General features: G+C 52.9%; 1 protein-coding gene across 2 annotated transcripts; it reads left to right on the top strand.

The window, feature by feature from the left end:
• The first annotated feature begins 266 nt into the window (after positions 1-266).
• Positions 267-26,322, top strand: ANPEP (alanyl aminopeptidase, membrane). 2 transcript variants are annotated; one of them, XM_067696700.1, is made up of 21 exons: positions 267-440; positions 7,530-8,485; positions 9,016-9,158; positions 9,268-9,407; positions 9,835-9,961; positions 10,049-10,203; positions 10,466-10,579; positions 10,679-10,822; positions 11,003-11,068; positions 11,192-11,257; positions 12,838-13,013; positions 13,278-13,357; positions 14,662-14,795; positions 14,915-14,970; positions 15,897-16,044; positions 19,187-19,278; positions 19,738-19,848; positions 19,976-20,143; positions 20,872-21,012; positions 21,437-21,518; positions 25,711-26,322. In XM_067696700.1, the coding sequence occupies exons 2-21, from the start codon at positions 7,881-7,883 to the stop codon at positions 25,897-25,899; spliced, it is 2,937 nt and encodes a 978-aa protein (XP_067552801.1). In that variant the 5' UTR covers positions 267-440; positions 7,530-7,880; the 3' UTR covers positions 25,900-26,322. The 2 variants fall into 2 exon arrangements, with proteins under 2 accessions (XP_067552801.1, XP_067552811.1); XM_067696710.1 differs by having other exon boundaries at positions 267-473; positions 7,534-8,485.

Genomic DNA, 26,322 nt, shown 5'->3' with positions numbered 1-26,322 from the left:
ATGCCCAGTTTATTTTTTTGAATGAGTGGGGCTCCCCCCACCCCCCGCGCCCCAACTCGAAGGGCGAGGCTTTGTGTTCCTCCCCCAAGGGCAGATGCTGTCCAGATGGGGGGCGGGGCCCTGGGGCTCCGGCCACAGCGGGGCTGGGGGGCGTAGTGGGGTGGGGTGTGGAAGCGGGAGACCTGGAACCAAAGAGCAATTCCAGGGCCTGCGGGCCGGCCGTTGTTGGACCGGCTCCCTATCGGGGGTGCTCCTGGGAGGCTGCGGGCAGGCCGGGGAGGAGTCCGGGCGGAGCTGTGGGGGGGCAGAGGTTAACCCGGGAGTAGTGGTCGGGTCAGATTACTTCCCTTTACAAAGAAGGGGAAAGGAGGAGTCAGGTCCTAGTGGGCAGTGGCCGTGGCTGGTCCGGCTCGTCGTTCGGGAGAGGAGGCTCCGAGCAGGTCAGTGTCGGGCGCCCTGGCGGCCACAGGCAAGTGGAGCGCGGTGGAGAGGGTCTGCGGGGCGCGGAGGGGCTGCGGGGCAGCTGCGGGGCGGCAGCCACAGTGAGGAAGGGACATCGACGCAAGCGCGCGCAGAGACCCCGACGTCCCTGCCGACGCCCCCTTCTCAGACCGGTACACTGAGGTCCAAGGAGAGCGAAGAATTCTTTTGGCTGAGATCCCGCTATGATCTCGCGGCCGAGTTGGCTCCGCAGCGGGCCTATCAGCCGGGCAGGGGGCCGTCCACCTGGGGAGGTGGTCCCCAGGGCGGGGAGGGCAGCTGCCGGCGCCTCTGGGGGAGGGCAGATGGAGAGACCCCGCTGGTGCAGCGGACTCTACCCCGCTGTGGTCTGAGGCAGGGTGGTGTGGGGACAGAGGTGCGAGCGTGGTGACTGTGAGGCACCGCAGCTCAGACTCGTAGTGGGTGGGGCGGAGCCAAAAATGAACGGAATCCCGGCCAGCCTTTGGGGTCTATACAGCCCCCAGAGGAGGAGCGGGGGGGGGGGGTCCAGGGTCAAGGCCGCAGTAGGAGTCCCCCTTAGCTAACCTTGGACGTTTTGCCTCCGTCCAAAGCCCTCCCCCCGACCGCTTAAAGGGAATTCCCGCTGAACAAGCGTCGTCTCCCTTGCTCCTTACAACCCCATAGTTCGCGGGTTCTCCTGAGGCAGGAACGGAGCGCCCGCTCCAGCACTCCCTGGCAGCCGAGAAGAGCAATGCTCCTACTGCAGCCCGCACTTGCTCTGCGGAGGGGTCCTCCAGATGAGCCAGTGGGGCCCTAACTCTGCACCTCCAAACCCCCAGCAGTGCAGTGGGCACGGGTGCCCCAGTTGGGTCATGCCTTGGGTTTTGTAACTTGAATCCGCCTCCTCCCTCCAACCCAGCCCAGGGACTGCACCAACCAGGCAGTGTGGTTGAATTGTCAGAGTACTGTTCTCAGTCAGGCCTAAGGTATGATTGTGGCTTAGTCTCTGAGTCTCTAACTGACCTGGACCTCTCTGCGCCTTGCCTTATTCACCTGTAAAAGCAGAGTGTTGGACTAGATGGGCCCTTCCGTTGGTTGTCTGTGTTTGAGGAGCTGGCTGTAGATATGTGAGGTGGGGGAGGGGAGAAATGAGGGCATGGTCACACGGAAGAGGAAATGGGCCTCCAATCCACCAAAGATCCTTTTTGGACACATTGGGGGCAGGGGAGGTGGGGAAGGCAGGGTGCCTCGCCCCTCTCTGGCAGTGGGCTGGCATCCTCCACTAGTCCACCTCCCTAAAAAGCCCTAGAGTAAAGCTAGACTATCAGTGGAAGAAAGCTTACCCCAGAGAGCTGCTCCCACTTCACAGATGGAGAAACAGGCTCAACTGTGTGAGGCAGACCGGCCACCTGCCCTGTGATTCCCCCAGAGCCTTCTAGGGAGTGGGGCATAAGCTCCTTCCCATTTCCACAACCCTTAAGCCAAGTCCTCCAGCCACTTTGCTTCAAGAGTTTTATTGCTAAGCATTCTGAGAAGACAGGTGGGGGGTCCCCACGTGGGAAGGCATCAATCAGGGTATTGGAATGGGGCCTAGTTCCTGGGCCTCTGGCTCTGGTGGAAAATCCAGGACCCCATGCTGGGGGCTATTCGAGAGTCTAGGAGGGATGGCAGGGACAGTAGGCCAGCTGTTCACACTGAGTGCCCTGGGTGCCTTCCTTCACACAGGCCAACAGCCGTCACCTCCAGCCTGGGCCCAACCCTGGGTGTCCATCATTGGAGACGCTACAGTGGTTCGAGTGCACCCTTGAAGGCAAGCCAGGGTCCTCCACAGAGACCTGTGTCTGGTAGCACAGTGCTCCCCCTCTGATAAGAAGTTCCACTTCCTAGAACCAGCCCCTGCTCCCAGTCCTGGTCTGGGGGCAGGGAGTTCATGGTCCCTTTGTAGAGCCCCCAAGCTGACTTCCACCAGGTTGCCAGTCTCTCAGCTATTCCTTGCAGCAGCCACTCCTGCCCCATGTCCCTTAGTGTGCCTCTAAAATTCAGAAGAAGGGACACACAGTTCCCCTAAAAGATGATCAGGTCTCTCATCCTGCCCAGATTGGCCTTCCTTAACTTGTTGTCATGTGTTGTTATGCTAAAAGGTGTGTGTCTCCTCCTGTGGTCTTTTAACCCTCCTGGGCACTGCCTAGTAGGAAATGTGGGGAGCTGTATGAGAGGATGCTTTGGGAGGCACATATAGTTAAGCAATAGAACCTGCCACTAACTAGCTGTGTGACCTTGGGCAAGTCACTTAACTTCTCTGTGCCTTGGTTTTCTCAACAGCCAAATGGTGGTGATTATCCTGATGGTGATTATCTGTTCAGTTACACAGATGGGAGTTTCCAGACAGGATCCACAGCCCAGAATGGCCCTTCCGAGGCTGGTGTACTTCCCCAGCTCCAAGAGGGCCCCTTCTGCTCCTTTGCTCCTGAGTGCCCTTGCATTGGGCTCCAAAGGCCAAAACAGGAGCTGACTTCCCATTAGGGCCTTCTGCGGTTCTCACAGGATGGACAATGTCCAAGGCTCCCAGAGGAAGCACCCTGGGGGCTGGCCCAGGCCCAGCCTCACGCAGCTGTGGGTGGAGACCTCAGAAGTCTGGGAGAAGGCCAGGGGCTGGAGGGGCCAGAATGTGCCCTGCACTGGGGCCCCAGCCTCATCCCTGCTCCTAACTCGCTGCTCCTTCAGAGCAGACAGATGGGCTTCAGGTTGTTCCATAGCTCCCAGCCTGCACAGCCCTGCAGCTGAGGAGGATAGGGCGGGGAGGTGTTGAGCAAGCATGAGCAGCAGCTTACCCCAAGACCCAGCGATCTGTGAGGGAGCTGGGACTGCACAGTTGTTTGCCTGACTGCTGGTCCTGGCTTTCCCCACTACAGCCCCTCCCAGGCTCCTGGCGTTGTCATGTTTGAATTCAAGGCAACTTGTACCCCCATATCTGAGATAAAGCTGACTTTTCCCATTCAATTAATGTCTTCTACACGAGTGGCTATGCCTCAAATATTCTCTAACATGATTGTTGTCAACCTTAATTTTTTTTTTTTTTTTTTAATTTAGAACTTTTGTTCCCGGACCAAAACATAGGCAGGGCAGAAATAAATAAACCCATAGATGGGAAGGCTGCTTTGGTTGAGACCGGGGCTGGGTACTCAGCTTCTCCCCCATCAAGAAATGAATGGTAAAAGGAATGCACACATTCTGCTCGCCTGCAGAAATCTTCCACTCCAAAGACAGTCTGCAGGTGATGCCACCCCAGAATCATACAAGGTGGAACAGTGATTCCCCAAGTGAGTGCAGCTAAACAAGATGATTGTAGTGGCTACCTAGATGAATAGTTTTAAAATCAATAGTCATAGATTGAAATGTGTATCAGAAAAAATATAACGTAATACATCCAACCATGACTTCTTGGTCGTTATTGCTCAGAAGGAGAGTAAGTAGTGAATTTATTTAAAGAAAAATGTTAACTAAATAATGTACAGGAGGATCACAGATATGGCAAAACTCACAAAAGTGGTTTGTATGCACAATCTAGGAGCCCAAGAAGGAACGTGAGGCATAGAGGGGAAATCTGTGCCGAGGATCCAGGGTCTGAATTAACGCCGAGTTCGGTCTTTAACCACTGCCTCTCGCTTTCTTATGGCTGCTCCATTTCGCGAGCATGTGTTACCTGCCTGCTGTGTACTAGGTGCTTGCCTGGTATGGAGGATACCATCCTCATGGCGCTGAGTCTTGGGGGTGCTGGGAGAGCTGCCCCGGGATAGCATCGCTGAAGTGAGCTTCCAGGATGAGTGGGTGGTGTGTGAAGGAAAGACAGAAGCTGTCCAGGCCCAAAGAGAAGCTTGGGGTGAGGGTGAGGTGGGGGTGAGGGTGAGGGTGAGGGTGAGGGTGGAGTGGGGGGTGGAGGAAGGAAGAGATGGTGGGCTTGAGAAACCAAAAGAGGCCAGTGGGGCAGAGCAACAGGGGGAGAAGGCTTGGGATGAGACCAGAGAATCATTGGAGGCTAGATCACACTAGACCTATAAGCCAAGGCAGGGATTGTGGACATTGTCATTCATTTAGCCAGCGTTGAGCTTCTGCCCTGTGCTAGGCATGGAGGGGTGTACAAAGTCACAGAGGCTTCCCTTGAGGTGCCTAGGTCTAGTGAGAAGCTTTTGAACACATAGATGGCCTTAAGTGCTGTGATAGAGGTGTGAACCAGAGGCCAGGGAAGCACCCGGGGGAAAGGGGCTGCCTGTTCATGAGAAGGCAGTGATGTTTGAGCTGGGTTTTGAAAGATGAGTAGGAGTTTGACAGGAGGGAGAGGAAAGGCATTCCCGGCAGTGGAAACAGGATGGGTAAAGGCACAGAGGTATGAAAAAGTCCAGGGAGTTTGGGGAAATACCCACAACTGGAGCCACATTGGGCATTGGAAAGAGGAGAGGCCAGAGGGTCAAGTCCACAGAAGGTTTTCAGGCTCAAGCCAGAGCTGAGGTTTCATTCCACAAGCAGTGAGGAGCCAGAGACCAGGTTCAAGCAGGAGAGGACGATCCCTCTGCCAAGGTGTGTGGGCACGTTGGGTGACAGGGGAGAAGAACATGGTTACTGCTACCCAGTGGGGTGTAGAGATGGCCATGCCTGGGCCTTGGCAGGGGGCTGGAAGAGGGATCCCTTTTTATTATTAGAGAATGTGGGGGCTGTGGAGCATGCCCCTCTATGTGCCCCCAGCCTGGGCTGGCACAGTACCCAGAACAGGGACCTCTCATTACAGGGCAATGGGCTGCCTGCTGTGCCAGCTTTGAAGACCAGAGGCCCTTTCCAAAAGGGTAAAGATCCCAGCCAGCTGGGCCCACGGACTGTGTCCAAAGCAAACAGGAAAAGGCCACGATGGGCCAGGCAGGGCCTCTTTCTTTGTTTGGAGTAGAGATTAGGCCAATCAGGCTTATGTGTCTTTTTGCTGCAAAGGTGGGAGAGGGCTTCAGGTCCTACAGAGTGAAACTTGTTGCAAGCGGATGCATGACCCCTGGGTGCCAGCCTTCAGGGGTACAACAGGGATGGCTTTCCTTGGCAAATTCTAGCCCTGATGAAGGGAGACTGGAAGCACATACTTCTCACTCTCAGTCACCCTCAGGGGCTGCTGCTCCCTCTGTCACCATGCCCAAGTTGCAGCCCTCCCTCGGTACTTGGCTTCCCACTCTTGCCCCTTGGCCATCAGCCCAGGCCTAGTAGGGTTGGCTGTAGGTCACTGCAATGGGAAGTCCACACTGTCCAGACCAACGCCCTGGGGGGCAGGTCTCTAGAGAGAAAGAGGGAAGTGCTGACGGCTCAGAGCGCCCTTGAGCCCAAAGATGGGCACCCAGGATTCCCCTGAAGACCCTGTACAGGGATGCCTGAATGAATTAACCTATGAACACTTACCGTCCATGCATGCATTTGTTTGCCAAGCCTCCAGGTGGGCTCACAGGTTGCTGGCCCAAGACGGGGCAGGGAGTGGCCAATGAATGAGGAGCTGACAGACCAGATGAGGGAGGAGACAAGCGTGGGCCCTGAGATGCATCTGGCCCTAGCAAGAGTCTTGCCTGTCTGCCATGGTTGGAGGAGGACTCAGAGAAGGGGGTAGACAGTTCTCCCAGGGCTAAGTGGGAGTGGAGACAGGGGTGGAGATGGGCTGCAAAGACTCCAATAAGGAGTGATGCCTGAATTGACTCACTCATTCATCCATGCACCCATTCACGCCTGTGTGCATTCACTCGGCAAATATGTATTGAGCAACTACTATGTGCCAGGCACCGTGCCTAGTGCCAGTGAGCAGAAGCAGCCAGGGACCTGCTCTTATGGGGCCTGCCGTTGGTCGGGGAGACAGGCAACACTCAAATCATCACCACACAGATCAAATGGAAAATTGTGCTGAGTTATAGGGCTTTGAAGAAGAGGTTTGTGGTTCTAAGGGGCCTGACCTAGTCACGGAGGTCAGGGTGTCTTCTCTGAGAAAGACTTGAAGAATAAATAGGAAGTAACCAGGGCAAGAAGGGGGAGAAGATGATCCAAACAGAGGGAACTGCACATGCAAAGGTCCTGTGGTGGAGGGTCTGGGTGAAGGCCAGAGTGGCTGGAGTGCCACAACAGAGGGGAGTGTGGTGAGAACGAGGTTGGGAAGTGGGCCAGCTGATAGCACTTGAACTTGTGGGTGTCTTTAGAAGATTTGGTCTGAATTCCAAGAGCAAAGGGAAGGTTTTAAGCAGTGGTGCAAAATGATCCAATTTGTGTAGCAAACTAGCTTGAGGGGGCCCAAGTGGAAGTGAGGAGTCATGAGGGTCCAGCAGTGCCCACATAAACAATGACAGTGGCTTTGACCAAGGACATGGTGAGATTGGGGGGCAGGGTGAGTTGGATGTTGGGGTGAGGGTCAGGTGATATTGAGGTCTGAGGAACTGGGCTGGCAGATGGGAAGGGTGACGATGAACATCATATTCCTGTAAGAACATATTATATTGAGCATGATAAGTAATATCTTCCTTTCTACCAAGGATAGAATGGTTGACCTCTGAGTAAGAAAGAAGGGAAGGGAAGGATTTTCAGGTTCTACTATATGGTATTTAATATGTTTTCTCATTAAATCTGTTCAACAAATCTGAGAAGTAAATACTATTATTTATGTACGAGGAAAGGGGTCTCAGAAAGGTAAAATTACCTGCCCAAGGTCACGGCTGGGAAGAGGTTAAGGCTCCACCAGCCTCCTCTCTTAAAAAAAAGAAAAAAAAAAAGGCAAAACAACTTATTTCATTCTTCTCAGTGAGCTTATAATTGAGGAAAAAGTTTTTGGCAGAAGGGAAAGGGAGGGGAACCTGGAAGAACTCCCTGCTCTGAAAGAATGCAAGGGAGCCTGGGGCCATGTCACTGAGGAGCCCTGGGCATCCATCCAACCACAGGGGTGAACCAATGTGTTCTTGACCCGAGCCGGAAACCAACTCTCCCTTTCTCTTCATCTCCCACCTCCCTGCTCCTGGGAAGTCCTTCTAACCTCCTGGACCTAACCTCGATCCTCCTGTTCTGGTGCCCATTGTCTCCTCTTGCAGGCAGATCCAAGCCACCTGGCCGCTCCCTCTCCCCGCTGGGCACGAAGCCTGACGCCTGCCCTTCAGCCCTCGGTGGGCTTCCAGGAAGCCTGCAGCCTGTAACCGGACAGTTTGCTCCCAGCAGGTACCCCTGAGCTGCACTCCGCACACTGTTCCTGGATCTCCTCTCCGAAACCTGGGCAGAGTGTGTTCCCACCCAGTCCGGTGACCTTCGCCTGTCTGAGCCCTGGTTAATTTTTGCCCAGTCTGCAGGCTGTGGGGCTCCTCCCCTTCAGGGATATAAGCCTGGCCCGAGGCTGCCCTGTTCCCCACCTGTCCTGAGCCTCCCCAAGCTCCCTCTGCACCCTCACCATGGCCAAAGGATTCTACATATCCAAGGCTCTGGGCATCCTGGGCATCCTCCTGGGCGTGGCGGCCATAGCCACTATCATCGCTCTGTCTGTGCTGTATGACCAGGAGAAGAACCAGAATGCCGGGTACACCACCACCGTGGCCCCTACGAGCCCCGTGACCACCATCACCACGGCCACCACCTTGGATCAGAGCAAGCCATGGAACCGATACCGCCTACCCACGACACTGTTGCCTGACTCCTACAAGGTGACACTGAGGCCCTACCTCACTCCCAATGAGAATGGCCTGTATATCTTCACGGGCACAAGCATCGTCCGCTTCATCTGCAAGGCCCCCACTGACGTCATCATCATCCATAGCAAGAAGCTCAACTACACCACAACCCACGGGCACATGGTGGCCCTGCGGGGCGTGGGGGCCTTCTCGGCCCCCGACATCGCCAGGACCGAGCTGGTAGAGCCCACGGAGTATCTGGTGGTACACCTCAAGGGCTCGCTGGAGGCAGGCAGAATGTACGAGATGGAGAGTGCATTTCAGGGGGAGCTGGCCGACGACCTGGCAGGCTTCTACCGCAGCGAGTACATGGAAGGCAATGTCAAAAAGTAAGTCAGAGCTGGGTCTGCTGGGGGGCAGATCCTAGGTGCTGAGGCAGAGCTGGACCCTGGGAGCCAAGGAAGGGCTTGGGTTCGGGGCCTTTGAACCTTCGGGAGTCCTTGGCTGGCCCATCATTCCATCTGCAGCTCCGGTAGAGCAGCTACCAAGACAATCGACCCTTTCCCGGAGGGCTCCTCTATACTTTATTAGGGAGTAGGGATGAGAGATGAAAGTGCCCCTTGGACAGATTGGAAAACAGGCTCTGAGGAAAGAAATTTGCCAAGGTTTCCCAGCCAATACAGGGATGGAGCCTGCCAGGACTTTGACCCTGAGTCCAGAAGGAGCTCTGTTCTCCCACGTCAGCTGGCCTGTTGGCCTAGAGGCGGCCTGGGGGAGGTGGGGAGGGCAGGGATTAGGCCAGGCAGCATCTGTGCACCCCATCCCTGCACACCCAGCAACACCCTACAGCCCCAGCCCCGCGTACCCACACGGGCACAGGCATTAAGCTGGCACACCCTCTAACCCCCGCTTCGGGCAGGGTGCTGGCCACAACACAGATGCAGTCTACAGATGCCCGGAAATCCTTCCCGTGCTTTGACGAGCCGGCCATGAAGGCCACATTTAACATCACCCTCATCCACCCCAACGGATTCACAGCCTTGTCCAACATGCCGCCCAAAGGTGAGCAGGTCTGGCTGGGGCCACACATCCTTGGAAAGCAGACCCCCAGGGCTGGGGCACAGGGCAGGGAGAGGGCACAACCCCACATGCCTGCGTGCTCCCTGCCCAGGTCCCAGTGTCCCGCTCGTAGAAGACCCCAGGTGGAACATCACTGAGTTCGAAACCACGCCTGTAATGTCCACATACCTTCTGGCCTACATCGTGTGCGAGTTCACGAGTGTGGAGACAATGGCACCCAACAACGTCCAGGTATGGAGCTGAGGCCACCTATCCTTCCTCGGGATTGGTCCTGGCCTGGGAGATATTCCTATTTATCCTCATCCTTGTCCCAGCCCCTGAGTTGCTAGGCAGTGTTTGAATCCCAGTTCTGAGTGATCTTGGGCAAGTGCCTTAGGTTCTCTGACCCTCCGTCTCTGCATCTGAAAAGTGGGACCCTCCTCATGAAGGGAGTTCCCGACTCCTGGGTGCCAGACAGATGGTGTCTATGGCTATTGTTATTCCCCGAAGGCCCCTGCGTGTGACTCAAGGCTCTGAAGAGACACCCCCGCCCTCTCCTCCGCTGACCAAGCCTCCCAGTTTAACCTAGTTGGTCCCCCAGCCTGCCAGGCTTTGGGACTCGGCCCACCTGCACCAGGACCCAAGAAGGGCCCCTGACCTACCTCTGTCTTCTTTGCAGGTCGGGATCTGGGCTCGGCCTAATGCAATTGCAGAGAACCATGGCAATTATGCCCTGAACGTGACAGGTCCCATCCTAGACTTCTTTGCCAAACATTTTGATACACCCTACCCACTCCCAAAATCTGGTGAGTGAGGTACCTCGCATTGGGGGGAAGTGGATGGGTCTCCCCCCATAGCCCGAGGCCATCCCACCAACAGCCTGGACTCCCCAGACCAGGTTGCCTTGCCCGACTTCAACGCCGGTGCCATGGAGAACTGGGGGCTGGTGACCTACCGGGAGAACTCGCTGCTGTTTGACCCACAGGCCTCCTCCAGCAGCAACAAAGAGCGGGTTGTCACTGTGATTGCTCACGAACTGGCCCACCAGGTAGCCCCCCCATCATGGGGAGTGCAGACAAAGAACGAGGGGGGCTCTGGGAGGAGACGGCACACGTTGTGGCTCCGTCCTTGGCAGCTGAGAAGGGAAGAGTTCCACCTGGCAGGGTGTCAGGGAGGAGAGTCATGATGATGTCGGGGAAGCCGAGCTCAAGACTGGCATGCTGGGAACACTCGGTGAAGGGTAGCTCTGGGTACTGTTAGTGACCGCAAGGCGTGAGTGGCTTGCCGGGCTGACCTCCCCTCCCCCACAGTGGTTTGGGAACTTGGTGACCCTGGCCTGGTGGAATGATCTTTGGCTGAACGAGGGCTTTGCCTCCTACGTGGAGTACCTGGGTGCTGACCATGCAGAGCCCACCTGGAACCTGGTGAGCCCGCTGCCCAGGGACCTCTGGGGTCTGGGATGGGGGAAGACCTGGGTCACCCCCTCCCAGGCCAGTCTCCTGATGGCTGCTGGGGATTTGCAGAAAGACCTCATGGTGCCGAACGAGTTGTACCATGTGATGGCTGTGGACGCGCTGGCCTCCTCCCACCCCCTGACCACCCCTGCCAAGGAGGTCAACACACCCGCCCAGATCAGCGAGATGTTTGACTCCATCTCCTACAGCAAGGTGCTGCCCAGCCCCCGTGCTGGTCCTGAGATAGTAGGGGTCATGGGAAGGGAGGTGGGATCTCGGCCCACAGGGGCCCACCGAAGCTGGGGGCTCCGGGAGCACCTGTTCCAGCCCAATGGGGACACAGGGTCTCCTGCTGGCTCGGCGCAGCTTTCTGAGCCCCCTGTCCTCCACCAGGGAGCCTCAGTCATCAGGATGCTTTCTGAGTTCCTGACTGAGGACCTGTTCAGGAAGGGCCTGGCGGTGAGTACCCTTGGCCAGCCATAGGGTGGGAGGTGTTTCCTCCAAGCCCCGGCCTACCGCAGAGGCTGAGTGGTAGAGCCTGGGGCAGCAGCTTTACCCTCACCGTGCCCTGTCTTTCCACAGTCCTACTTGCATGCCTTTGCCTATCAGAACACCACCTACCTGGACCTGTGGGAACACCTGCAGAAGGTCAGTAACAACCAGCCCCCCTGAAGCCATTCTGTGGGGGTCCTGAGATGCTGAAAGTCCTTGGGGGCAGCACACGTGTAAGAGAATGTGCCCAGCTCCACTGCTTACCCTCCCAGGCAGGCCATCTGGAGGCTTGGTTGCTCATCTGTAAAATGGGCGCAATGATGTCTCCTTGAAGGAGGTGTTACGAGAGCCTGGGTCACGAGCCCTGGCAGGCAGCCCCTCTCACGCTACAGTGAGCTCTGTGAGGGCAGCTGAGGAGTGCCGTCATCTGAGTAGCGAGGAAACGGGCTCTTGTGGTTCCCAAGCCCAAGCCTTCCTCTCCCTGGAACTTTGGAGCCAGTCATTCACCTACTCAGCATTCCTGGCTGCCCTGCGCCCCGGCTGGCCCCTCCCAGACATGACTTTGCACACACCAGAACCGTCGGCGCGCTCTCTGACCCTCCTATCCAGCCTCACCTTGCATTCCTGTCCATTCAGACCCTGAGTGGCCCCTGTCTTTGGGCAAACCCTCTGACCACTCCCACCCTCCCGCCTGCCCCTCCTCCCCACCTCTCTTGAGACTCTCCCCATCATCCCCCATCATGTCTTCTCCTTCACGGCGGCCCCCACCCCTTCTCTGTGGCCCTGGTCAGCCCTACCGATCCCCCCATATGCCTGTGCTCCATGACCAGCCTGACCAGGGAGGGGAGGCCCAGGGCCTTGTCACAGAGTCACAGCTGGGCTCCAGGGCCCTCCTGGCCAGTCTCCAGCCCGACATCCATCTGCCACGAGGCCGGTCCACCTCCCACACCTCCCACAGCGTCAGTCCCTCCCCTCCGCTTCCACTGTCTTCCCTGCCCAGCCTCAGTTTCCAGCGCCTTCCTTTCTTCCGAAGCCAAGCCCTCCTCCACACCAGCACCCCTCCAGCTCCATCTGCCCCTCCCTCTTTCCCTGAGCCCCTTCTCTCTGCAGCCCCCCTAGAGATGCCCTCTCCCTCAGCTTGCACCTTCCGACAGGGTCTTCTGCCCTCTATTTACGCTGTTCTTAGTTTTTTATTTTCTCAGTTATTAACAGATGTGGTTGGTTTTTTGTTATTATTATGAAAGCAATGCACACACATGGAAAAAGATGAAAAAAGATTTAAGACAATAACAACCAACCTAAGCCCATCCCCAGACCCCCTCATCCAGGTGCGTTTCCTTCACATCGCCACGACCCTCTCCTTCGCGCTGCCTGTGACATGCGGACACTGGTTTTCCTTCCTCTCTGTCTCCTCTCCCTGCCTGTCCTCCCGGGTTTGTTCAGGCTGAGCCATGGGCATCCTGGGTGCCCCTCCCTGACACACACCCACCTGAGGGTGGATCACAGAATGGGAGGCCACATAGATTTGCTTAATCAAAGTGGAATGAACCAGAGGCTGGGAAGGTCTTGGCTCGTCCAGCACTGGGCAGCCGAGGAGACAGAGAGCCGGGCTGGGACCCCAGCTCCTGCCTCCCAGCAAAGTGGTACCACTAAGGGGAGGCCAAGGGTGCAAGGGGAGAGTGGGTGGGTGGGAGAATGGCAGTCGCTGATGGCCGCACCATATCCCTCTGCCCAAGGCTGTAAACAGTCAGTCGGCCGTCAAGCTGCCAGACACCGTGCGTGCCATCATGGACCGCTGGACCCAGCAGATGGGCTTCCCTGTCATCACTGTGGACACCAAAACAGGGAGCATCTCCCAGAAGCACTTCCTCCTTGACCCCGAGTCCAACGTCACCCGCCCCTCAGTGTTCAAGTGAGCAGATGAGGTCACTGAGACAGGCGTCCTAGTGAGGGTTCTGAGGGGCAGTTGCTCTGGGACCCTCTGACCATAGCAGGGCCTGGCCCGCTGTGGCCCTGCCACAGTGGCTGTAGACAGTGTCCTTCCTGGGCCAGGAGGATGGGGGCGTTTTAGTGCCAGAGTTGGGCAGAAACTGGAAGTCTGGGCAAGGCTGTTCTTTGCTGGCAGTGCCCAAGAGCTGCCGTTTCTCACACCTGGCCTCTGGATCTCTTGTTGCAGATACCTGTGGATTGTTCCCATCTCATCTATCAGAAATGGCAACCTGCAGGACCACTACTGGCTGCAGGGCAACGCAGCAGGTAATCCAGCCCTGCCCTAGTGGACAGCAGCCCCATCCCATACTCCCAGCTCCTGGCCCATGTTCTGGGGTTATGGCAGGCCTCAGCCAGGGCTTCCTTCATCGTTTCATTCAACAAATGGAGCCAGCTTCTTTGGTTCTAATTTCTACGCTGTGTGACCCTGGCCAAGTTACCATCTCTCTCTGGTCTCCATTTCCCCATCTATACAATGGGGCTAGGAACAATATCTACCCCATTGAGTTGTGTGAAGGTTAAAGAAGAGGATTCCCATGAAATGTTTAAAACAGTGCCTGGCACATAGTATGAGCAGTCCTACTCTGCCAGGCACTGAGGAAACCAAGGTCAAGGCAAGTCATCCTCTGCCTAAGCCAAGGCTGCAGGTGAAGGGAAGGAAAACAGCAGTTCAAACGTTCCAGAGCTGTGCTGAGTGCTTTAACGGAGGCACATGTGGCCTCTGGGGTACTGGGGCAAGTGGGTAGGGAGCGGGGAATAGGGAGCTTCAACTTCATGGAGAGGTCAGGAAACACTGGAGGAGGTGAGCTGAGTCAGAGTAAGAGCAGGAGTTCGCCAGGCTAATGGCAGCAGAGAGAAGCAGTCCAGGCAGAGTCAAGAGCAAGCGCAAGGCTTGAGGTAGGACAGAGCTCGGGGACTGAGTGTGGCTCGGGCAGAGGTGCGCCCTCGGTGAAGCTGAAGCGGGTCCCTGCAGGCTGCAGGAGACAATGGCTATGTCCTCGGGCCAGGAGGAGCTGGGACAGGTGGGAAGTGGGAAAGCCATTGGGTCTGACCTGCAGTTATGGAAGGATCCCCTCTGGCTGCCAGGAGAAAGGGTGGAGGGAGAGCCGTGAGGAGGGGGCACAGAGCCCCCAGGAAGAGATGAGCAGTGCTGGGGGGCTAACTGGATGGGAGGCGCTGCCTGGGTGTGATGGCACTGTTACAAGTGGAGAGGTGGGAGGAGGAGGGGGTGGAGGGTGAGAGGCCGCCTGGGGAGTTGAGTCTGAGTGGCCGGGGGTGTGCCGATGGAGTTGTCCCGGTGGATGCCACTGACCCGGCCACACAGAGCCTGTGGGAGGCAGGGCGGCCACTGAGGTTCAGAGATGGCAACTGATCTGTCCAAGGTCCACGGCCAGAGTCGGGCCCCGGCAGCCAGTCCTACCCCTCTTCTCCGCCCCTCTCCTTGCCGTTGGCCCAGCGGCGTGAGGGCCGGCTGCTGCCAGGCTGCAGCGGAGGCTGCTCTGCCGAGGCCTGGGTCAGGTCAGCCTGTGGCCTTCTGAGCAGCCCTGCCCAGCTCTGGTCTCTCCCCACAGCCCAAAACAATATGTTCAAAACCGGAGCAGAAGAGTGGGTCCTGCTTAACGTCAACGTGACGGGCTATTACCAGGTGAACTACGATGAGAACAACTGGAGGAAGATTCAGAATCAGCTGCAGATAAGACCACTGGTGGGTACCTGCCGCCCCACCCATCCCCTGCCCGAGACCCAGCCCCACGACGGGGCCCCAGACTGCAGGGCCTGCCCGCACCGCCAGCCCGAGGTCACACGCTCTGTTGCTCCTTCTAGACCATCCCTGTCATCAATCGGGCACAGGTCATCTACGACAGCTTCAACCTGGCCAGGTGAGTGCTCAGCCACGGAAGCCTGGAGACTTGGTGAGTGCGGTTCCATAGTGAGAGCCAGTGCTGCCTGCTGCCGTCCTCACCGTGTGCCAGGCTCAGCACCGTGGGCTCCCTGTGCTTGTGCACACCCCTCCCTTGGCCCCATGTCCCCGGAGATTGTCGGCGTCACAGCCCATACTTCCCAGAGAAGGACTCTGAGATTCAGAGCTTGAGTACCCTGCCTGAGGTCACACATTAGCCCATGACAGCCAGACGCAGTCCTGTCCAACTCCAAAACCCCAGTGCACTCCACGGCACCAAGGTTTTCCGAAGGGCTACCTATGGCCCAGGCCACCATGCTCAGTGCTGAGAAAGATACGGGAAGGACAGGATAGAAGAGATGCAGCATGGATAAACAGATATTTATTGAGCAGCTGCTGTGTTCATGAGCACCAGCAGGTGCCAAGTTCTTAGACATAAGTGATATCACCCATAGACATGGACACTTATGAACCAAATATGCACAGATGGCCTGAGGAGGTGGAGGGAGGAAAGACCAGAGAGCCAAGCAATCAGAGAAGAGGTGGGCAGAGTAAATAGCACAGGTTTCTTGTCTTTTTGAATTTCTGATCTGTCTCCTGTGGGCTGTGTGGCCTTAGGCAAGGCACTTTACCTCTCTGAGCCTCAGTTTCCTCACCTGTAAAATGGGGATAATGAGCAAGGAAATGTGACTGGCAGTGGGTGAGGGCCAGGCCTGGGCTGGCCTCGTCTGTGGCACCACCCAGCATCCACATCCCTCGCCCCTACCCCCAGCCCCACCCCTGGTGAATGCTGGAGTTGGCTCAGTTGGGCCTCTGGGACCTCAGGCTCTAGGAGGAGGTTGGGGTTCCCACAGTGAGGCTGGACTGGGTGGGGGTGCTTACTGGAGCCCCTCTGTCTGTTCCCAGTGCCCGTATAGTCCCTGTCACCCTGGCGCTGAACAACACCCTCTTCCTGAAAAACGAGATAGAGTACATGCCCTGGCAGGCCGCCCTGAGCAGCCTGAGGTACTTCAAGCTCATGTTCGACCGATCCGAGGTCTACGGCCCCATGAAGGTACAGAGGGTCATGGCAGGGTTCAAGGACCAATTCCCCAGTGCCTGAAATTACACCATAAGGAAGTGAATAGAAATATTGCCTGGAATGGTGAAACACGCCAAGTCCTTGGCAGTGGTGAGAGATTAGGAGGGATGTAGGGTGAAGGGAGCAGGGATTGAGAAGGTGAGCAGGTTGGGCACGGCAAAGAAAGGACACAGACTTCTAGCAAGGTTTGCTAGATTTGGAAATTAGCAAATCCTTCTTTCAGAAGGCAACAGAAAAAGCCACAGAACAGGAAGGGGGTGGGAGTGAGGGAGGAGGCCTTTCATCAGCTGTGTGGACTCAGGCAATCCTCTTCAGCCCCAGAGAACCCCTCTGTGAAAGGAGCGGGCCTGCGCCTGCCTAGCCTGCCCTAAGGGCCTGGAGGGGGATGCCGATGTTAACAGTTTTGAAGCTTGGGGGCACGGGCAGGGAGGATCAGAGGGAAGCTGCTTGCTCTGGATCCATAGCTGAACCCATAAGGATGTTCACTGAAGTGTGGTTTATAAAAGACAAGAAAACCAAAAATACTCAAATGTCCAACAGTTGGAGTTGGTTACGTAAACTAGAATATCCATTTGATGGGATATTATGTAGTCATTAAAAATGTTTTTCACATGATTAACTAACTGTTATGGTAAATGAGGTTTTAACTCACTTTAAACTCATTAACCTACCTACACCTTGGATTCACCCCATCCTCCTAATGTAGTAAAATCACAGTATTTGGTCAACTCAGCATTCAGCACTTACTGTATGTGATTATTTAAATATCATTCTCCGCCGAGCCACATAAAGTACCATGCTTGTGTCTCCTTTTTTATACATCTTATACAAATGCATCAGATAGTACATTAGTTTTGCTTTTTCCTGGAGGCATCCCTCCTGGTACCCTCTGTCGGCCTGCTCCCTTCTAGAACGGCTACTCAGCTCCCATGCTGGGAGGCTCTCCATTGTTGCATCTCTTGTTTCCTGAACCCATGGATTCTTCCTTGAGTTTTCTCTCTATTAGGGGAGCACATCTTCCAGTTTTGGAGAAAGGGTTCATAAGAGGTGGATTTTTTCAGGTAGATTGTCTGAAATGTCTTTATTCCACCTTCACACTGCATTGAGAGTTTTCTTGGGTTTAGAAGTTTCTAGGTTGAGGGACTTCCCTGGCGGTCCAGTGGTTAGGACTCTGCGCTTCCACTGTAGGGGGAATGGGTTCAATCCCTGATCAGGGAACTAAGATCCCACATGCCTCGCAGCATGGCCAAAAAAATTTTAAAAAAGTAGTTTCTATTTTGGAAATTATTCCTCAGGAAATTTCAGGTCTTGCTCCATTGACATCAAACCTCTCATGTTTCTGTTGAGAAGCCCAGGGCCTTTCTTATTTCCAGTTCTTTGAATGTGGCCAGTTTCCCCTTCTGGAAGCTGTGGGCTCTTCTCTCCATGCTGGTGGTCCTTCATGCAGGCCTTTCTTATCCTTCTACATTTTCAACCTGGACAACTTTGCATTGCTCCTTTAAACTTTCTTCCTCTCCTTTTTTCCCCCGGTTCTCTCTTTCTGGGACACTTGTTAATCCAATTCACTGCCCTTACATTCGTCCTCTAGTTTTCTTCTCTCCTATTTTCCGGCTTGTTGACTTCTTGTTCTGACCTCCGGGATATGCCCTCAGTTTAGCACACCGCCTCTCCTCATTTTTTCTATCATATATTTAACTTTCCAAGTGCTATTCCTGGCTCCAGCGTCCTATGCAATATCGTCTCTGAACTCTTGGAGGATATTTATCATAGGCTTTTATGAAGTTTTCTTTTTCTTTCACTGACTTGTTTCCTCCAAGTCTTCTGTCTGTTTTGATCTCCTCTTTCAAGTTGGAAGCTGAGCTGCCCCTTTGAATTTGAGAGTGAGGCAGTGATTGAAAGCTCCACGAGGAGGTGGAGTTTGTCACCTGCAGTCTTGTTATGGGGTGACTAAGTAACTCCTCGTGGGGACCTTCAAAAATTAATATCTGTGACTGTGTTCCCTTGAGACCATTCAGTCTCCAGAGTGATCCTCTGTCTTGTGCATTTGAGGCTCACTTTCTGGGATCAGGGTGGGGAAGGAAACTGGGGGGTACCTCCATTTAGGCTGTAAACTTTCACCTCTGGCCCTCTCTGCAATTCAGCAACCCTCCCACTGTGTCTGGGGACCCTAGTGCTGAGCCCCTCTGATTCAGCTTTGCTCATGGGGGAGGGAGGGGTGTTGCTTGAGGCAGGGAGGGAAGTGGGCGCTTGAGGGTTTAATTAGTCCCTCTGCAGACTTGGACTCCATTGCCCTGTTCACAGCCTGGCCTCACTCCTGTCCCCTGCACACGCATCCCTCTAATTCCGAGCCTCGCCACAGCAAGTCTCCTTGCTTCTGTCTCCATCTCCCCCATGGCAGGTGCTCTGCTGCAGACCCCCGCCTTGGCCAAGCCTGTTCCACCTCCCTCTCTCCACCTCCCAGCTCCTACACTGTGTGGCCGTCTCATCCACTGTTGTTTCCTTTCCAATTCTCTTTGCTCTTGGGGGTTTATTCCTTTAACATTTGGATGCGGATTCTGGTTGACACACATGATAATCTACTCTACTGAACCAGCGTCTGCAAAGGAGTTTAATAACATGGGTGGGGCCTTACACGACAATGCCAGCTAAAAGAACAGCATGCAGAATTGTAGATATGCTGGGTAGAAAAGAGAAAGGAAGGGGCAAACTCACCAATTTGGGAGTCTTGGATTTGGTAAGTTCTGGGATGGTTAGTATTTTCTGCCTACGCTTTACAGTGTTTTCTAAATTCCCCACAATAGAGGCAGAATACTTATGATCAGGTGGGGGGGGATGGTAGGCCCTAAAACTATATTAGGAAATGGTGATACTTAGACATCAGTGTCAGAACTGGTTGAGGAGAAAGAATCTCAGATCAGTCATCTGAGACCTGAACTAGCGCTGGCTCCTTTGACCACTATCTGGCCTTGGGCGAGGCCCTTAGCCTCTGGCCTCTTGCTTCTGTAGCCATTAGCCCTTGCTACACTTGCCCACCCACATCAGAGGCTCCGTGGGGCTCCAGGTGGGTCAGGCATGAGTCTCTTCTTTGAGGCTGTCCATGTTTTCTTTTTCCCAGGATTACCTCAGGAATCAGGTTGAACCTCTCTTCCTACATTTTGAAAATCTCACCCAAAACTGGACTAAGCGCCCAGAAAGCCTGATGGACCAGTGAGTATGACCTCTCTTGGGTCTGGAGATCACAGTTGGCCCAGGCACCCTGACCTGGGAAGTCCAGAGCAAGTCCCAGCAGCATCCTCCTCTGAAGTTCCCAACTGCTGGCTGGACCAGGGCCACCAGTCAGGGAGAGACCCCACCCACCCACGAGGAATAGGGAGCCCTGCCCTGAGGCTCTATGTGGCCTCTTTGTACAAAGGACCAAACTGAAATTTCAAGGTCCCCTCACCGGCATTGTTATTCAGATTCTAGGTGTTGAAGGTGGGGCTGGAGTCTGTGCCCACCCTCCCTGGGCTGCCCAAGGCAAGAAGCAAAGAGGGGGGACCCAAAGGGCGGGAGGGCTGCAACCTTAGAGCCCCAGCCCTGCTGCCCTTCCTGGAGTTGTGTGTCAGCCGGGGAGTCTTTGCCAGAGTCAGAGCCAGGCATGCTGACAGAGTGTCACCCCTGGGGCAGGTACAATGAGATTAATGCCATCAGCACTGCCTGCTCCAATGGGCTGCCTAAGTGTGAGGAGCTGGCCAAGAACCTTTACAACCAGTGGATGGAGAACCCCCAAAATAACCCGTGAGTGTGTCCCCTGCTTGCCTCCTGATCTTTATCTGTCCCTCAAGCTCACAGCCCTGCCCTCATCAGACCCTCGTCCTGCCCTCCCTGCTGCTACTCTACCCCTGACACCCTGACCCCACACCAGGATCCATCCCAACCTGCGGTCCACCATCTACTGCAACGCCATCGCCCAGGGCGACGAGAAAGAGTGGGACTTCGCCTGGAGGCAGTTACGACAAGCCCAACTGGTTAATGAAGCTGACAAGCTCCGCTCAGCGCTGGCCTGCACCAACCAGGTCTGGCTCCTGAACAGGTGAGGACCAGAGCTGGGCGGGGCTGGGTGAGTTCCCCTCCCCGCCGGGGACCAGGCTCCCAATGTGGGGGAGAAAAAACCAGCCAGGCGTCCACACTCTCCTCCGTGGGATCCTCGCAAACCTGTGCAGTGGAGCAGTGTGTTTCCCAGTTTTACAGATGAGGACACTGAGGCTCAAAGAAGCAAAACAACTTGCCCAAAGTCTAGAAGCTTTACTAAGTGAGAAAAACAAGATTTGAATCTGGATCTGGGTCCACGTCCTGTGCTTTTAACTGCTGCAGTCTCCTAGCCTTTACCTCTCTGTCAAGGGCTGTGGTGCACCTGGACTTGAGGCCTTCTGGACATCCAGCTGGGCACCCCCCAAACCCTTGGATGAGGGCTCCTGGCTCCCACTGTGTGCCTCATATGCCATCTTCTGTACTTCAGTAAAGAAGAGCTACCCTCAATTTCAAAGACAGGAGTGGCCATCCTACCTAGTGCAGCGCTTACCCCTTCCTTCGTTCATTCATTGTCAGATATTTATCAAGCACCTGGTCTATGTCAGTATGATACCTAGCATAGCCAGTGACCCTGCTTAGGGGACTCAGTGTCCCATCTACAGGAGGGCGGTAGGACCGAGGAGTCTTTAACCTGCAGCATGCTGAAGGCATGTTGAGAGGTTGCAGGAGAGGTGTGTGGGGTGGAGGGCAGGGTCCTTTTACTTATTACGCAGCATGCTGTCCTCACAGGTACCTGAGTTACACCCTGAACCCAGACCTCATCCGGAAGCAGGATGCCACCTCCACCATTAACAGCATTGCCAGCAACGTCCTCGGGCAATCTCTGGCCTGGGACTTTGTGCAGAGCAACTGGAAGAAAATCTTTCAGGAGTGAGTCTGCTGAGAGCATGTTAGGGGAAGCGCACACCAAGGCTGCGTCCCCTGGGGATGGGCTGTGTGCACCAGACCCTGTAGGGTTGGGAGTGGACGGTAGACACTGCATCGGAGTGGTCCAAAAAGAACCCAGCTTGAGGTCGGGAAGGGACAGGAATGGAAAGATGTGGCAGCGGGGCACAGCCATCCCTTTTCCCACTTGGGAGAAAGAAAGTCTGGCTAATGGGAGTGTTCTCTGAAGAGATGGGAGCAAGGACACTGCAATCAAACCTGTGTTCAAGTCCCTAGTGGTGTCTCCTTGGACATGTCATTTCATCACATCTACGAGATAGGGACAGTCACAGGGTCCTGTGTCGCCTGCCAGTCACTGAACGTTGGTTCCTGGCCCCCCTCACGGTTCCTCTCTCTCCCTGCCCTGCAGTTACGGCGGTGGTTCCTTCTCCTTCTCCAACCTCATCCAGGCTGTGACCCGAAGATTCTCCACTGAGTTCGAGCTGCAGGAGGTAAGAAGCCCCGGACCTTGGGGCAGCACCCAGAGGCCCATCCCCAGTCTCAAGGGACAGCCGCCACTCAGCTCCCACCGCATGTGTTCACAAGGCAGCGGGGCTCCATGTGGTCAGGCCTTCCTCATGTACAGGGGAAACTGGGTATCCAGACTTTCTAAATGTCACAGTTCAATCACAGATATTCATCTTGGAATTTTTGTATAGGCAAAAGGTAAAGAGAATAATATAATGAACCTCCACGTACCCATTACTCAGATTGAACAATTGTTAACATTTGCTGACATTTTTTGGGGGTGGACAGTTTTCAAGCTAATCACTGATATTATATAATTTCACCTATAAACACTTTAGTCATATCTAAAATAAAGGAATTTAAAAACATAATCTATCATTAGCAAATACAAGAAAATTAACAATGCCTTACTATCATCTTATACCCAGGCCATTTTCAAATTCTGTCTTTTTTTTTTTTTTTTTTTTTTGGCCGTGCCACAGCCGCTTGTGGGATCTTAGTTCCCTGACCAGCGATTGAGCCTGTGCCCCCTGCGTTGGGAGCACAGAGTCTTAACCACTGGATCACCAGGGAAGTCCCCTATGTTCATGTTTTAAGTTCTTGTGGGTGTACACCTAGGAGTAGAATTGCTGGGTCATTTGGTAACTGTGTTTAACTTTTTGAGAAACTGCCAAAATGTTTTCCAAAGCAACTGCACCAACTTCCATTCCCACCAGCAATCTATGAAGGTTCCAATTTCTTTATGTTTGGGGGAGAATTGTTATTTTCCTTTTTTAAAAAATTATAGCCATCCTACTGGGTGCAAAGTGGTATCTCACTGTGGTTATGAGTGACATTTCTCGGATGACTAATGATGTTGAGCATCATTTCATGTGCTTCTTGGCCGTTTGTATATCTTCTTTGGAGAAATGTCTATTCAAATCCTTCACTCATTTTTTAAAAAAAAATATATTTATTTATTTATTTTTGGCTGCACTGGGTCTTCATTGCTGTGCGCGGGCTTTCTCTAGTTGCGGAGAGTGGGATCTGCTCTTCGTTGCGGTGCACCGGCTTCTCATTGTGGTGGCTTCTCTTGTTGTGGAGCATGGGCTCTAGGCATGCGGGCTCAGTAGTTGTGGTTCGTGGGCTTAGTTGCTCTGCGGCATGTGGGATCTTCGCGGACCAGGGCTCGAACCCGTGTCCCCTGCATTGGCAGGCGGATTCTTAACCACTGTGCCACCAGGGAAGCCCCCTTCACTCAGTTTTTAATTGGTGTATTTGTCTTTTTATTGTTGAGTTACAAGAGTTCTTTATTCTGGATACTAGGCCCTTATTAGACAAATGATTTGCAAATATTTTCTCCCATTTTGTGGATTGTCTTTTCAGTTTCTTGATAGTGTCTTTGATACACAAAGTTTTAAATTTTTAAAAAAATATTTATTTATTTATTTATTTATTTATAGCTGCATTGGGTCTTCATTGCTGCACGTGGGCTTTCTCTAGTTGTGGCGAGCTGGGGCTACTCTTCGTTGTGGTGCGTGGGCTTCTCGCTGCGGTGGCTTCTCTTGTTGTGGAGCACGGGCTCTAGGCACGAGGGCTTCAGTGGTTGTGGCACGTGGGCTCAGTAGTTGTGGCTCGCAGGCTCTAGAACACAAGCTCAGTAGTCGTGGTGCAGGGGCTTAGTTGCTCCGGGGCATGTGGTATCTTCCCGACCCAGGGATCGAACCCATGTCCCCTGAATTGGCAGGCGGATTCTTTACCACTGAGCCACCAGGGAAGTCCAAAAGTTTTTTATTTTGATGAAGTCTAACTTTCTATTTTTCTTTTGTTGCTTGTGCTTTATGTGTCATATATAAGAAACAATTACCTAATCCTAGGTCACAAAGATTTACACCTATGCTTTTTACTAAGATTCTTATCATTTTAGCTTTTACATTTAGGAGTGATCAATTTTGACTTAATTTTTGTACATGGTGTAAGGCAGAGGTCCAATTTCATCCCTTTGCATGTGGCTATCCAGTTGTCCAGTACCATTTATTAAAAGGATTATTCCTTTTTTTTGTAATATCATTAATTTATTAAAAAATTTTATTGGAGTATAGTTGATTTACAATGTTGTGTCAGTTTCAGGTGTACAACAAAGTGATTCAGTTATACATATACATATATTCATTCTTTTTCAGATTCTTTTCTCATATAGCTTATCACAGAATATTGAGTAATGCTCCCTGTGCTACACAGTAGGTTCTTGATGGTTATCTATCTTATATATAGTGGTGTGTGTATATTAATACCAAGGTCCTGATTTATCTCTCCTGGCCCCCATGTTTCCCCTTTGGTAAGCATAAGTTTGTTTTTGATATCTGTAAGTCTGTTTCTGTTTTGTAAATAAGTTCATTTGTATCATTAAAAAAAATAGATTCCACATATAAATGATATCTATGATATTTTTCTTTCTCTGTCTGACTTACTTCATTTAGTATGATAATCTCTAGGTCCATCCACGTTGCTGCAAATGGCATTATTTCATTCTTTTTTATGGCTGAGTAATATTCTATTGTAGATATGTACCACATCTTCTTTATCCATTCCTCTGTTGATAAAAGGACTATTCTTTCACCCATTGAATGATCTTGGCACCTTTGTTGAAAATCATTTGACTGTAAATTTTAGGGTCTATTTCTGGACTCTCAATTCTATTTCATTGATCTGTTTGTCTTTATGCTAGTACACATTGTCTTAGTTATCATAGATTTGTAGTGAGTTTTGAAATCGGGATTGTGGGCCCTCCAACTTTGTTCTTTTTCAAGATCATTTGGCTATTCTGAATCTTTGCATTTCTTTATGAATTTTAGGATCAGCTTGCCAATTTCTGCAAAAAAATACAGTTGGAATTTTGATAGGGATTGTATTGAATCTGTAGATCAATTTGGGAAGTATTTCCATGTTAGTAATATTAAATCTACCAATCCATTAACACAGATTTATTTGTCATTATTTTTCCTTTTATTTAGGTCTTCTTAATTTTTCTCAACAATATTTTATAGTTTTCAGCATACTGGTCTTGCACGTCTTTTGTCAAATTTATTCCTAAGTATTTTATTCTTTTTGATGCTATTGTAAACGGAACTGTTTTCTTAATTTCATTTTCAGATTTTTCACAACTAGTGTATAGAAATACAATTGATCTTTGTATATTGCTCTTATATCCTGCAACCTTGTTGAACTCATAAGTTTTAATAGTTGTGCTTTTTTATTTTTCGATTCCTTGGGATTTTCTGTATACAAAATCGTGTCATCTGCAAACAGAGATAGTTTACTTCTTCCTTTCTGGATGCTTTTAATTTCATTTTCTTGCCTAATTGCCCTCGCTACAACCTCCAGTACTAATACATCTTTTAATCTGTAGCATCTCTTTAAAAAAAAAACCAACAAAAAAAACATTTATTTGCTCAAGCACCTGGGCCATTTGTACTATAGAAATGGCCACATTTTGAATTTGGCTGGTTGCTTCCTTGTGGTGTCTGTTTAATTTGTTCCTCTCTCCTCCCTTGATTGGATTGAGATTGTAATTCATTTAAAAACTGAGGATCAACTCAATAAGAACCTCACAATGAAGATTAAATACATGTAGGAGCCAGGCTGAACCTTGGGGCAGTCTTTTTTTTTTTTTTAATAAATTTATTTATTTATTTATTTTTGGCTGTGTTGGGTCTTTGTTGCTGCATGCAGGCTTTCTCTAGTTGCAGCAAGCAGGGGCTACTCTTAGTTGTGGTGCGCGGGCTTCTCACTGCAGTGGCTTCTCTTGTTGCAGAGCGCGGGCTCTCGGCGTGCGGGCCTGCTTCAGTAGTTGTGGCTCGCGGGCTCTAGAGTGGAGGCTCAGTAGTTGTGGCGCATGGGCTTAGTTACTCCGAGGCATGTGGGATCTTCCTGGACAAGGGCTTGAACCCACGCCCCTTGCATTGAGAGGCAGATTCTTAACCACTGCACCATTAGGGAAGCCCAGGGCTGTCATTTTTGACCCCTGCCAGGGAGAGGGAAGGACTGGCCCTCCCTGTCCTGGAGAACAGGCTGTGGTCCCCATTCCCATGTTAGGGGCCCTAACATGGAGGGGGAGGACAGAGGATCTGGCAGCCCTCTCCTCAGGGCTGTGTTCGAGACCTAACCAGGGGCTCAGAATTATCCTTTTCCTCACAGCTGGAGCAGTTCAAGAAGAACAACATGGATGTAGGCTTCGGCTCAGGCACCCGGGCTCTGGAGCAAGCCCTGGAGAAGACCAAAGCCAACATCAAGTGGGTGAAGGAGAACAAGGAGGTGGTGTTAAAGTGGTTCACAGAACACAGCCAAATAGTCCCTGGTGCTTACAGTCACCTGGCCCCCATGTGAGATGCCCACGTGTGTCTATCCAAGTGGCTCACGGTAGGGCCCCCATTCCTGAAGCCTGAGGCACCTGTGTCCTCCCCTTAGGAACAGAGTCTCTGGCCCATGTTCTCTCCACTCTGCTCAGGGGGCCAATCCAGTTTCTGATGGCCAGACTGTCCAAGTGCCTCCCAGCCCCTGCCCCTCATGCCAACCCCACCCCAGGCCTGGCATGGCTCCTGTCACCCAGGGCCCTGGGGCTGATCTCAGGGAAGTCCAGCTCAAGGGCCAGATGAGCAGAGGCCCTTGATGGATGATGGACTGCCTTGGAGGGCTGCCCTGTGCCCTCTCTCACCCTCCCATAAAGACCCTGAACCGGAGGAGTCAACAGAGCACCAGATCTGTATATTTTTTTCTAAGATAAAATGTAAATAAAGGATTTCTAGATGA

Source organism: Pseudorca crassidens, chromosome 1, assembly GCF_039906515.1.
Source record: "Pseudorca crassidens isolate mPseCra1 chromosome 1, mPseCra1.hap1, whole genome shotgun sequence".
NCBI lineage: Eukaryota > Metazoa > Chordata > Mammalia > Artiodactyla > Delphinidae > Pseudorca > Pseudorca crassidens.
Note: the sequence above shows the minus strand (reverse complement) of the source record. Positions and strands in the feature narration are given on the sequence as shown.

Excerpts from the sequence above, each read along its gene's own strand:
- ANPEP (XM_067696700.1), top strand. The coding sequence starts at position 7,881 with ATGGCCAAAGGATTCTACATATCCAAGGCTCTGGGCATCCTGGGCATC. Across the intron at positions 10,580-10,678 it reads CAGAGCCCACCTGGAACCTG|AAAGACCTCATGGTGCCGAA; the intron begins GTGAGCCCGCTG and ends GGGGATTTGCAG. Across the intron at positions 16,045-19,186 it reads AGGTCTACGGCCCCATGAAG|GATTACCTCAGGAATCAGGT; the intron begins GTACAGAGGGTC and ends TCTTTTTCCCAG.